We start from the raw sequence: 12981 nt of genomic DNA, 5'->3' as shown, positions 1-12981 counted from the left end.
CAAGCATCGAGGTAGAGGTTTTCTTTTCTTTCTTTCTTTCTTTCTTTCTTTCTTTCTTTCTTTCTTTCTTTCTTTCTTTTTTTAATTTAATTTAATTTTTTTAATTATTTTTTTTAATTAGGTATTTTCTTCATTTACATTTCAAATGCTATCCCAAAAGTCCCCCAAACTGCCACCACTCCCCTACCCACCCATTCCCACTTCTTGGCCCTGGCATTCCCCCATACTGAGGCATATAAAGTTTGCAAGACCAAGGAGCCTCTCTTCCCAATGATGGCTGACTAGGCCATCTTCTGATACATATGCAGCTAGAGACATGAGCTCCAGAGGTACTGGTTAGTTCATATTGTTGTTCCACCTATAGGGTTGCCGACCCCTTTAGCTCCTTGGGTACTTTCTCTAGCTCCTCCATTGGGGGCCCTGTGTTCCATCCAATAGCTGACTGTGAGCATTCACTTCTGTGTTTGCCAGGCACCGGCAGAGCCTCACAAGAGACAGCTATATCAGGGTCCTTTCAGCAAAATCTTGCTGGTGTATGCAATGGTGTCAGCGTTTGGAGGCTGATTATGGGATGGATCCCTGGATATGGCAATCTCTAGATGGTCCATCCTTTTGTCTCAGCTCCAAACTTTGTCTCTGTAACTCCTTCCATGGGTGTTTTGTTCCCATTTCTAAGAAGGGGCAAAGTGTCCACACTTTGGTCTTCATTCTTCTTGAGTTTCATGTGTTTTGCACTTGTATCTTGGGTATTCTAAGTTCCTGAGCTAATATCCACTTATCAGTGAGTACATATCATGTGAGTTCGTTTGTGATTGGGTTACCTCACTCAGGATGATGCCCTCCAGGTCCATCCATTTGCCTAGGAATTTAATAAATTCATTCTTTTTAATAGCTGAGTAGTACTCCATTGTGTAAATGTACCACATTTTCTGTATCCATCCCTCTGTTGAGGGGCATCTGGGTTCTTTCCAGCTTCTGGCTATTATAAATAAAGCTGCTATGAACATAGTGGAGCATGTGTCCTTCTTACCGGTTGGAACATCTTCTGGATATATACCCAGGAGAGGTATTACAGCATCCTCCGGTAGTACTATGTCCAATTTTCTGAGGAACTGCCAGACTGATTTCCAGAGTGGTTGTACAAGCTTGCAATCCCACCAACAATGGAGGAGAGTTCCTCTTTCTCCACATCCTCGCCAGCATCTGCTGTCACCTGAATTTTTGATCTTAGCCATTCTGACTGGTGTGAGGTGGAATCTCAGGGTTGTTTTGATTTGCATTTCCCTGATGATTAAGGATGCTGAACATTTTTTCAGGTGCTTCTCAGCCATTTGGTATTCCTCAGGTGAGAATTCTTTGTTTAGCTCTGAACCCCATTTTTAATGGGGTTATTTGATTTTCTGGAGTCCACCTTCTTGAATTCTTTATATATATTGGATATTAGTCCCCTATCTCATTTAGGATTGGTAAAGATCCTTTCCCAATCTGTTGGTGGCCTTTTTGTCTTATTGATGGTGTCTTTTGCCTTACAGAAGCTTTGCAATTTTATGAGGTCCCATTTGTCGATTCTCAATCTTACAGCACAAGCCATTGCTGATCTATTCAGGAATTTTCCCTCTGTGCCCATATCTTCAAGGCTTTTCCCCACTTTCTCCTCTATAAGTTTCACTGTCTCTGGTTTTATGTGGAGTTCCTTGATCCACTTAGATTTGACCTTAGTACAAGGAGATAGGAATGGATCAATTCGCATTCTTCTACATGAATACCACCAGTTGTGCCAGCACCATTTGTTGAAAATGCTGTCTTTTTTCCACTGGATGGTTTTAGCTCCCTTGTTGAAGATCAAGTGACCATAGGTGTGTGGGTTCATTTCTGGGTCTTCAACTCTTTTCCATTGGTCTACTTGTCTGTCACTATACCAGTATCACGCAGTTTTTATCACAATTGCTCTGTAGTAAAGCTTTAGGTCAGGCATGGTGATTCCACCAGAGGTTCTTTTATCCTGGAGAAGAGTTTTTCCTATCCTAGGTTTTTTGTTATTGCAGATGAATTTGCAAATTGCCCTTTCTAATTCGTTGAAGAATTGAGTTGGAATTTTGATGGGGATTGCAAGGAAGAGGTTTGCAAAGTACCCCCCCAACAGTGACAAACTTCCTCCAACAAGGCCACACCCATTCCAAGAAGGTTACACCTCCTAATAGTGCCACTCTCTGGGCCATGCATATTCAAACCATCACAAGAATTGAGACAATGAAAACTTAACGTTTTTATTGACAGTGGTATTCTAATTCTTATGGTTAAATGATTGTTCTTCTGTTTCTCCCCTATTTACATTGAGGTTTTACTGGTTTTCTGTTATAACACAATTCATTTCTAGGTCTCTTTGTCCAGACATTCCTCTCAATAATCTTTGCTTGTGCTTTCCTGAGACTGTTTTTCTCCCGTGTGTGTTTAGAAATCCTTTAGGTAAATTTTTGTAGTGTTTTCTTTTGTGTTCATGTTGAAATATTCTTATTTCTCTATCAAATTTAAACAGATAATTTTTGTGGGCATAGCCATCTTGGTTGGAAATTATTGGCTGTTGGGGCTTGAAATATACACTTTTCTAATATCTTGGCTTTAGATGACTTTTTTGAGAAGTATGATGTCTTTTAGACATGTTTACTTTTGTGAATTAGCATTTTTCTCTTATACCTTTCAATGTTATTTCTTTGTTTCAATGACATTTTAAGTACAGAGTATCATGGAGAAGTTCTCCAGTTATGCCTTTATCTAAACTTTGTTTGATATTCTTTTCTTTCCCTAAACTTGAGGGAATTTCTGTGATTTCATTAAAATTTTCTGTGCCTTTAGTTTTTAAAAATATCTCAGCTTCCTCTATACCATCATCTAGGGTTGATATAGTCTCCTATTTATATTCAATAGAAATTGAAATTTGTAGCCATGCTAATTTTTATTTGATATTTGAATGTAGTATTCCTTCTACTTTTTCCATGTCTCTGGTATGTTTTCTTCTGTTTGATCAAGTCTGTTAGTGTCACATTTCCCTGTGTTTTCTATGTGATTCATTGTTTTCAGTGTCCACATTTTCTTTCTTTCCACCCCTTCCCCCATCTCAACTTTCTAGTTTGCATTTCTTATCTATTTTGATGATGCTCTCATCTATGTTTCTGGTTCTGTTCCACAGGACTGGAATTTTTTGCCTTCCTTCATTGTATCCTCTTTTATATTGTTGATTATTTTTATAAGTAAGCATATAAACTATTCTTCTGGCATTTTAGGAATCATATTGTCTTGCGTTGTCATGCTTCTTGGATTTCTGTGTTATAGTTTGTTCATTTGTTGCTTTGGATGTCTCTTCCAGTTTAATTAAAGCATTTTAGTGAGTAGCTTGCTTTTTAGTGCTTAATTCTCAATGCCATCCACTGGGGGAAACCAGCTCTTATAGCAACAACATCAAACTAAACAAAATATAGAAATATACTTAAAATTGATTAAAGACTGGTCATATACCAGTAAAAAAAGCAGAGAACAGAGCACGAGCAGAGCATGTGGTAAAGAACACTTAGGTAAATGTAGAAATACCAGCTGAATGAGGTAAAGGGTGAGGGAGAAGGGGAAGTAAGGGAATAGAAGAAGAGTAAAGAGGAATTTTATAGAAGAAGAGGAAAGTTCTCAAACTTGAAGTAAAAATTTTCTAATAATGGAAAAATTCATAAGCAAAATTAATGAAAGAATGCAAGTCATATATAAAACCTTTAAAAGATAAATACAAGGTATCAGTAAAGGTGTGGTAAAAGGGATGGGCAAAAAAGGAAGTAAAAGGATCACACCACGTGATGGTTACTATTATGACCAACTAGAGAGGATCGAGAATCATCTGAGAAACAAGTCTCTGGGTGTGTATGTAAGGGAGTTCACCCACCCTGAGCATGGGCAGCACTTTCCTGTGGACTGGGTTTCTAGGCTAAATAAAAAGGAGAAAGTAAGCTAAACATTAGCAGTTACAGTTCTCTGCGCCCTGACTGTGCCTGCCAAAGCCTGGCTGCTTCACACTCCTGCTGCTGTGAGTTCACCGCTATGATAGACTGTAACCTCTGTGAGCTCAAATGGCTCTGCCTCCCTTATGTGACTTTTATCATTTACTTTTATCACACAATAAGAAAAGTAACCAGTAGACATGCTTCAACAAAATCAGAAGGGATGACAAAAATGTGAAAGTGTCTCTTTTTAAAAGAGACGTAATGTAGAAACACTGCTAAAAGTCCACTGAATGTAACAGAGAAATGCTGCAGTGAAGGGAGTATCGAAGATGCAAGCAAGGGATGGTCTATTGGATGTGTGCAGTCTTGTCCACACATTAACTGTGTGTCTTTGACCCGGCCATGTTCTCACAGCTTTCCAAAGATGGTCAGTCTAATCCAAAGTTCTGGAATGATCAGGTTGGGTCCAGCTGGTGGCACAGCATCCTCTTTTTATCTTTACTTCCTGAGCCAAGTCTCCTGCCACCTGCTTTTCAGTGTCTGGCTTTTCTGCTTTCTTTAACTGCCTCCTCTATGTGTCTCTCATTGGGACTGTATGGTTAACTTCAGGCTCTCTGACTTATGATTAGCCCCGTGTTCACACCCTCAGCTCTCTTTTAAACAGTAGGTCCCCACAAAGATTGTGTCTATGCATAGAACTCTGGGCAAGGGGTGAGGTGTGACATGGACTTTCCCTCTACTTCTGGACAAAGCCACTGGAGTAGTCAATCTCAAAGAAAACTGTAACTGGCTTTGAATTTTGTGAGGACTGTGGGCTTGACTGTTAGAGGGGCTGTGAGCCTCTTTTCATTAGAGCCACTAGGCGCTAATGATAAAGTTTATGCCTCTGCAACTCCACATTACAGAACTACTGTCCTGGAGCTGTGTGTGTGGTGCCTTTGGCTGAGTCACCCTTTTGTGTGTCAGCACCTCTCAACTGTCTTATCACCCAATGCCTTCTTGAAGTGTCTTATTTCATTGGTTAAGAATCTAGTATTTTCTTTCTAACATTTATTTATTTTGTGTGTGCTTGTATGTGTATGTATGTGTGTACAAGAAAACACATGTGCAACAAGAACAACTTGTTGGAATGGGTTCTCTCCTTTCATCATGTGGGACCCTGGCAAGCACCATTGCCTGCTTATATATCCCACCAGTCAGTAGAGAAGGATGATTCTTTCCATAGCTAGATACAGTTGGAAATATACAAAATTGAAGACACACATATCTTATACAAACAAAACAAAACACCTATAGTTCTAACCTATGAGAGTTGATTCACAATACTTCTGAAATAGTTGTGAAAAGTCATGTTCTATTTGTGTGCCTTCCTGTAATCTTTGACTGGAAACCACTTTTAGCTCTTGGCATTTCCTCTCCTCATATTGTACCTAACACACCAAGGCAAAAATGCTGGTCTTTTAAAACAGGTGTTAAAAAATGAACTTTCTTCCCTTCCAGAGGTAGGATCCAGAGTATAGAATCTTCATGGCTATTTTTCCATCTTTGGTTTTGCAGATTGAGAAATGGCATGTAACGCACCTAACCAAAGACAGCGGACTTTGTCAACATCAGGAGAAAGTCTATATGAAATTCTTGGTCTGCATAAGGGAGCATCATGTGAAGAAATTAAGAAAACCTACAGGTACCATGGATGTTCAGTGGGGACAGTTCCTGTGCTACTGTTGGTGATTTCTGGTGACTGGCTAGTGGTACCAAATTAAAGACATAAGCTTCTTGCCAAGACCAGGTGATCTGATTTCTGGACCCATGCTTCCTATTATGTAGTATCTACAGTTCAGAATAGATAGACATAGCAGTGATTTATGAAAGAATTGCTGAATGATGCCCTGCCTGAGGAAAGGGAAGTTATGAGTCTAGACCAGGGAGAGAGAGTCTTTAGGAAGGAGGAGGGAGGAAACCTAAGCAAATCAGTAGCTGAACTTTAACCCATGCGACACTAGATCTGGTATAAAGGTTTGTCACAAATGCTGTACTGTCAACCACACTGGCATTTAGTTTTTCTCTTTTCATAGCTGATTTGCTTCTAATAGTTACTGTAGGGGAAAACTGAAATATCATTTTACTTAAAATTCTAAGGATCAGAAATACATATCACATATAAAATACCTCGCTAATTTTAAACTATCAAAAATGAAGATAATGTGCATCATTAATTTATCTAATTTTTACGGAGAGTTTTTTTTTCCTTCATCCTTTGCTGTGTAGATTAGGCAGCAAAGGATTAAACTGTCCTTGTCTTTAGTTTCCACACATCTTTCTTTCTCCTAAGTACTGGAATGAAAACATCTTCATGTTATTAAATATACTGTTTTCCTGCTTGTAGCCTATGGTTATTCTCAATGTATCTAGTCATTTTACAAGCATTTATTAGTTAACATGGGAGTTATTTTAGTTTCCTTTTATGCTTAATATCCTGTACATAAATTGCAGTATGTGTTTCCAATTGTTTCCTAATAGAAGAGCAAAGTTGCACTTTTATAAGACAAAATGAATTGAAACATGTCTTGAACTGTTTTTTTTTTTAAGCTTATAGTTCTTTTTTAATGTATGGAATTTAAATTTTTGAAATAGGAGAATTGTTAGTGATTTCTGTAATGTCTTTGTCCTACTTGTCATGGCTAAAAAGCCTCTCTCAGTTACAATATTGTAAACATATCAGCTTCCTTCTCCTTTCAGTGCATCTGCGATTTGCTTTGACATTAAATCTTTGATCTTTTTAGGGTTTACTTTGGTATAAGGGATGAGGCAGGATTTCAGACATGGTTTTGTGAAATTAGCAGCCCACCAATATTTATTGATGTCTCCAATTTTACCAATAATGAGACCTTCTTTTGGCCTTGAGCTTCACCATGTGATAAACTATGGGAGCTGATGTGACCCCAAGAAGCCCAAGTGACAATCCTTCAGGCTGCCATACGGTCCAGTTGTTTGAAAGTGGTGGAGGCTCCTTAAAGCCAATGTGGATCTTGTAGCACGTTTCACCTGGAGTGCTGGGGACAGAGAAGAATTTACTATTTATTTGGCACCAGAGGTTCACAAGTATGCCTAGGAGTGGCTCAACCCACAACTGATGCACAACCTAACTGGAACATTTCTGAACTTTTCTTAAAGCTTCAGACCACTGTTGTGAAGTTCTTGGGGATGGAAATCATAACAATTGCTTAGTAACAATAAAAATGTGCTCCAAAATGAGAAGTAAAAAAGCTATATCAAACTTCCTTGCCATTCTTAAAGCTCAGTTTACAAATGTGACTTTTAATTGCCTTTATTAATTTTGGAAGCTGAGATTTCAGGTCATATCCTAATTACAGCATTAATTATGCCGTGCTACTTGCAAGTTTAATAATCACAACAGAAAATCTTTTCATGTAATCAGTGTCTTGCCATTAATTTTGTTTTAATGTCATACAAATATTATTTTTCAGCTGATTAGGGCACTAGCATGCTACCCAGAGCATCTACTTCTACCTAAATTAGACATTTGTATTCTGCAAGTTATTCAAAATGCAGGAGCAGGCTGAAAATCCACTGAGAATATTATTCCTATATTCAGAGGTCTGCATTGAGACAGTGACCACATAGTGAGCTTAAAGCCCGTGAGATGTAATAAAATTACTGACTGTTGGTCCATATGCTGTCTGACCACAGGTAGATGGGATAAAGTTACTGACTGTCTAGTGACCTTTCTTAGGGTCTTTTGCTTGTTCCTCTTTCTAACAAGATAGAGTTAGAAAGTTTCTTCTCTTATCTTTATCCAAATTTTCTGATAGATATTAAATAATATATTCATTTGAATACATGCATGTTCCAGGTCATCTTCTCAGAGGAAACAATGTTATTAATTTCTTGCATACGTTTCTAAAGAAAGCTCATGAGCAGATAGAACTTCCAGACTGGGCAAGATGGAGTAGGCTTATCTCTCATCATTGTACCTCCTGATATGTTTGGCTGTAATTCTTGAGAATGACACAAGAGGCATCTAAAAGGAAATCTGATAGCTAGAATGGGGTGAACAGGCTAGTGACCTCAGGACCAAAGGAGTAATAGCCATAAAACATCTTAGGACTCTTCCACTTCTCACACACCATAGCATAACTGAGAAAGGGAGTTTTCTTAGTTGTCACCCAGTCTTCCAGCAGAACTAACCCAGGTGATCTTAATCTTTCCCCAATTTGACCTACACATCACCCAATAACCCTATAAAGTCCTGCATAATAGAAAGATTGTCATTTGAAAGTCTCTTAACAATAAGGACAGGGAAAACACTTTTAGGTCTATAATCTAAGACACCGCCTTTCCACTCAGCCTCCGTCTGGCAGAGATCCCATCTGATAAGATGGATTCAACAGTAGGCACCCAGTTGTGGAAGTGAACTTTTGTCAGAGGAGGTTGGAGATTCCCTTCCCCCACGGGAAAGCACTCAGCCAAAATGAAGTCCCTCTCAGTTTTCCCGGTACGAGAAAGAATGCTGAAAGGCTCATGTGAGGATAGAGAGATGACTCGGCAGTTAAGAGCACTGTCTGCTCTTCCAGAAGACCCAGGTCCAATGTCCAGCACCACATGGGAGCTTACAACTGGTTATAACTCTAATTCTAGTGGATTCAATGCCCTCTTCTTGCCTCAGTGCCCACAGTAGACATACATAGACGTACATTCATGCAGAACAACCATACACATAAAATAAAAATAAACATTTAAATAGTATAAGAGAAAGGCTCATAGGAGACAAACTAGTAAATCAAAATAGCTCCATGAAAATAGCACCATAGAGGCTCTGAAAAATCAGATGCTTATTGGAGTCACCTGCAAAAGTAATCTGAGACCCACATACTAAACCAAAGCAGGTGACTATTTGTTATAATAAAAAAAAAAATAGAACCCAAATATCTCCAGTCAAGATATCCAGATATTTTTAAAATCACCTATCATAAAAAGAACTAAGAAAGTGACAATTTGAATGAGAAAGGTCATCAGCCGACTCCCATACTGACAGGAAACAGATACTGGAATTGCCTGCTGGCTATTGAAAGTAAAACCATAGGCATGAGGGAAAGGGCTCGACACAATCTTCAAATTGTTGTGGAACAAATGAAGCTGCAAAAATCACAGGAAAGAAAGCTCAGAGCAAAAGAATCAAGTGAATTACACCAGAGAAATAGCAGAAATCATGCTAACAGGTTGACCTCAGTAACAGTGGGAAGGACTCAAAAAAGAATCCCTGGAGTTCAGGATAAACCAGTAAAATTTACCCAGTATGCACAACAGAGAGACAATAAATTAAAAAACAATCAGATTTTAGAAATCCATGGCTTACCAACAGATTACTGTGCAGCACTGAAGTCTTAGGTGGAAGGAAGAGAAAGAACAGACTTCGAGTATTTAGAGAATTAATGACTGAAATCCTCCCAAATTTAGCAAAAAAATCACAAACCACAGCTAGTGAACCAAAGTGAATACAAATAGGCTAGCAAAAGAAATCTAATCCCAACACAACATTAAACCTTTAAAAACTAAAACCAAGAAAAAGACTTGAAAGAAGAAAAACGAACACCATCCTATCTACTGGGCACAGCCACTTGAGTCTCAGGCCCGAAGCAACAGAATCTGCAGCGAAGCAGACATGACAGTTTTCAAGTGCTGAGGGAGAATTGCAAATATGGCATCTCATAAAATTGTATCTCAGCTATCAGGGGAAGTTAAGGAAGTTAAGAAATACACAGACAGAAGACATCCAGAAGAATTTGGCAGTAGTAGATCTATTCTTAGAGAATGGCATAAACTTGTGTGTACCCACACAAATGTGAACACACACATACAAACACACACACACAATCTATGCCACATATGCAAGCACATACACAAAATTAAAAAATAAGTACTCCAAGAAGCTTTTCAAAATACAGGAAATTACAAATTGAGTGTCATGCAATGAAGAAAGAACAATAGAGACAGCTGAAATCTGGATAAAATAAGACTACCTTCTCCACGGGCTTCCTAAAGTATGAACTACTGGACCCAAAGTTATATCACCACGTGATTCTTGATTGTCCTGGATGGCAGTGAGACTTATACACTTTGCTAAAACCAGAAAACACAGATACCAATATATTCATAGACTATTTGAAGGCACCCACCTCAAATGACTAAGAAAACTAAGTAATAATACTATAAATAGAACAATATATAATCCTAAAAAATGCTCAGATAACCCACAGGAAGACAAAACAAAAGAAAACAGAAAACTGGGGGGTGGGGGAGGTGGGAGAAATAGCAAACAGAAACAAAACAAAACAAAGGAAAGTAAATAAGAAAAAGACTTAATCCCTAACATAAGATGGATTGTCAGGGCTGGGCAGTGGTGTCGCACGCCTTTAATACCAGCACTTGGGAGGCAGAAGCAGGCAGATTTCTGAGTTCGAGGCCAGCCTGGTCTACAGAGTGAGTTCCAGGACAGCCAGGGCTACACAGAAAATACCTGTCTGGAAAAACCAAAATAAATAAATAAATAAATAAATAAATAAATAAATAAATAAATAAATAAATAAATAAAAATAATGGATTGTCAGTAGCCCAGACAAGCGTTCCCTTTCTTAAACAGTTCGAATATACTATCCATCCCATTTCATTCGTTACAATTTAACAGTATACCCAGAAATGACCAGCCCAAAAGGATCTTACTCTTTGACTTTACTGCCAGGGCACAGATGTACCATGAGTTCATAAACTTTCTGTTGGCAATCATGGTTTTAGTGTCAAACGTGCCCCATAGCTTTTTTGTTTGGAAAAGTTGGCTCACAGCTAGTGGCATTGTTTTGGAAGGTCATAGAACTTTTAGGAAGTGGAGCTCAGGTGGAGAAAGTGTGTCATTAGAGGTGGCCCTTGAAGTTATGTAGCCCTGCCCTACTTCCTGTCCACTCACTGATTGCTGGGTGCAGATGCAGTGTAGCCAACCACCTTATACTCCTACTAAGTTTTTGCTCTCTTAAGCTACTATTTGCCGGGTATTTATTTGCTCACAGCAGCAAAAAAGGTAACTAATTAGGAGGTTATGCTTCAAGGCTGCCTTTTAAACAGCATTTGAGTTACTCCTAGAGGGAAACCTCATTGCCACAGAAAGTTAGGGAGAAGTTAGGGAGGAAATAAACTAGTCTTGGTTTCCATTCTCTTCCTAGTTATGTGTGTTCTGATCCCAAATCATTATCCAAATAAACCATTTACTTACTCAGTTCTATTTGTTTCTGATTAGGGATCTGAAATTACAGATAGCCAGTGCCAATAAACAAGGACATGTATCAATATGAAAAGGAGAAATATTCTTTAAGAGGGGTGTACAAAATTGGGAAGGAGATTTTTGGCACCCTTAGTCTTTTATGCCTTAGAGAATTTCCATAAGTTAGTGCTCCAAAGACCACGTAAATCTCTCCGATGTCTGTGGATAAATCCATCACAGGGTCTGTGAAATGTCTTTTCCTTTGAATTTCTGAAATTGAACTGTGCTTCATTAAGTAACTGTTCTAGGAGAGTTCCCTACTACCTCAAAAGACAGGTGGTGGTGGAGGGGGAAGGTGACAATAGGAAGGCTTTTAGTGTGTCAGTCTATAAGCTACTTAAGCTCATGACTTGTTGGGATTTTGTAGGAAGAATGAGACCATTTTCTTAAAGAACATGAAACCTTTTGTGAATAGGCACAATGGGAACTGAGCGAACATCCCCATCATTCTTCTTATTCTAAAATTAGCCTGCCACTTGGTTCTACTGTTCAGACCATTTATCCCTCTTATACAAGGTGAATTTTAGGTCGTATCTAAAGTGACCTATCATAGAATGAAACTCATAGCATCTCTCCTGGCACTCTCAGTAAGGAACAAAATGCCTTCAGCACTGCAGTGCTCATTTCAAAGACATTAGCATCCAAGGTTATTTAATCAGTTCTTATTGCTGATGGGCAAAGTCATTTCATCCTTACCAGTATTTGCAGATGAGCAATGTCTTTTCTTGTTATTCCGAACTTAGAAATCTTACCGACTACTTAATGTATTGTTGGAAGAAGGCTCTATTAAAATGCTCATGTTCCAGAAAGTCAAAGGCTGATCTATATTCCTGTCATTTGTTCTCTTTACATTAGCATGTTTTGCCTTCCTATCTTAGTTTCTCTGAGTCAACATAGTTCTTAGGAAGCTCCTGAATGAAGCTGGTGAAGGAAGAGGGAGAGAGGTGGTGAAATGTGGGGTGGGTAGACAACTGAGTAGTTAATAGGGACTTGAAATGAGGGACTTGAAGATTTTCAACTGACTCTTCCAACTAATTCAAGAACTTGAGTGTCTTAGGGGTTTTCTGCTGTGAACAGACACCATGACCCAAGGCCATGACCCAATTCTTAAAAGAAGAATATTTAATGTAATTGGGGCTGGCATATAGTTCAGTCCATTATCATCAAGGTGGGAAAATGGCAACATCCAGGCAGGCATGGTGCAGGAGGAGCTGAGAGTTCTACATCTTCATTTGAAGGCTGCTAGCAGAATACTGGCTTCCAGGCAGTTAGGATGAAGGTCTTAAAGCCTACATTCACAGTGGCACACCTACTCCAACAGGGCCACACCTTCTAATAGTGTTACTCCCTGGGTCAAGCAAATACAAATCATCACATTGAGTTAAAGTTTCTACCAACTGAGGTATTTCCAGAGTCTCTGCTGGGAAAGTCTATAGAACCAAAAGAACCAGATCATTCTCACTCAGCAGTTCCTCTAAGCCACATATTTACCCTGCCAGTGATACCAGTGGCCCAGTGGGTTTGTCTATGGCCACTGGTATATCCATCCCTGGCTCTGGTCTGAAACTTCAGCTCCCCTACTGCTCAATTGGATACAGCTACCCTGCATCTGTACTGTATCACCCATGCATGACAGGCAGGTGCAGCTGCTCCCTACTAGGCACA

General features: G+C 39.0%; 1 protein-coding gene across 4 annotated transcripts in view; it reads left to right on the top strand.

The window, feature by feature from the left end:
• Positions 1-12981, top strand: part of Dnajc5b (DnaJ heat shock protein family (Hsp40) member C5 beta) — a 102459-nt gene that overhangs the window by 36649 nt on the left and 52829 nt on the right. For all 4 annotated transcript variants that reach the window (XM_021158367.2, XM_021158366.2, XM_085835358.1 and 1 more), the window contains exon 2: positions 5541-5667. In XM_021158367.2, coding sequence (XP_021014026.1) covers positions 5549-5667 — 119 coding nt within the window. In that variant the 5' untranslated portion in view covers positions 5541-5548. The remainder of the gene's footprint in view (positions 1-5540; positions 5668-12981) is intronic.

Source organism: Mus caroli, unplaced genomic scaffold (genome assembly GCF_978045245.1).
Source record: "Mus caroli unplaced genomic scaffold, Mus_caroli_1 scaffold_3, whole genome shotgun sequence".
Classification (NCBI taxonomy): Eukaryota; Metazoa; Chordata; class Mammalia; order Rodentia; family Muridae; genus Mus; species Mus caroli.
Note: the sequence above shows the minus strand (reverse complement) of the source record. Positions and strands in the feature narration are given on the sequence as shown.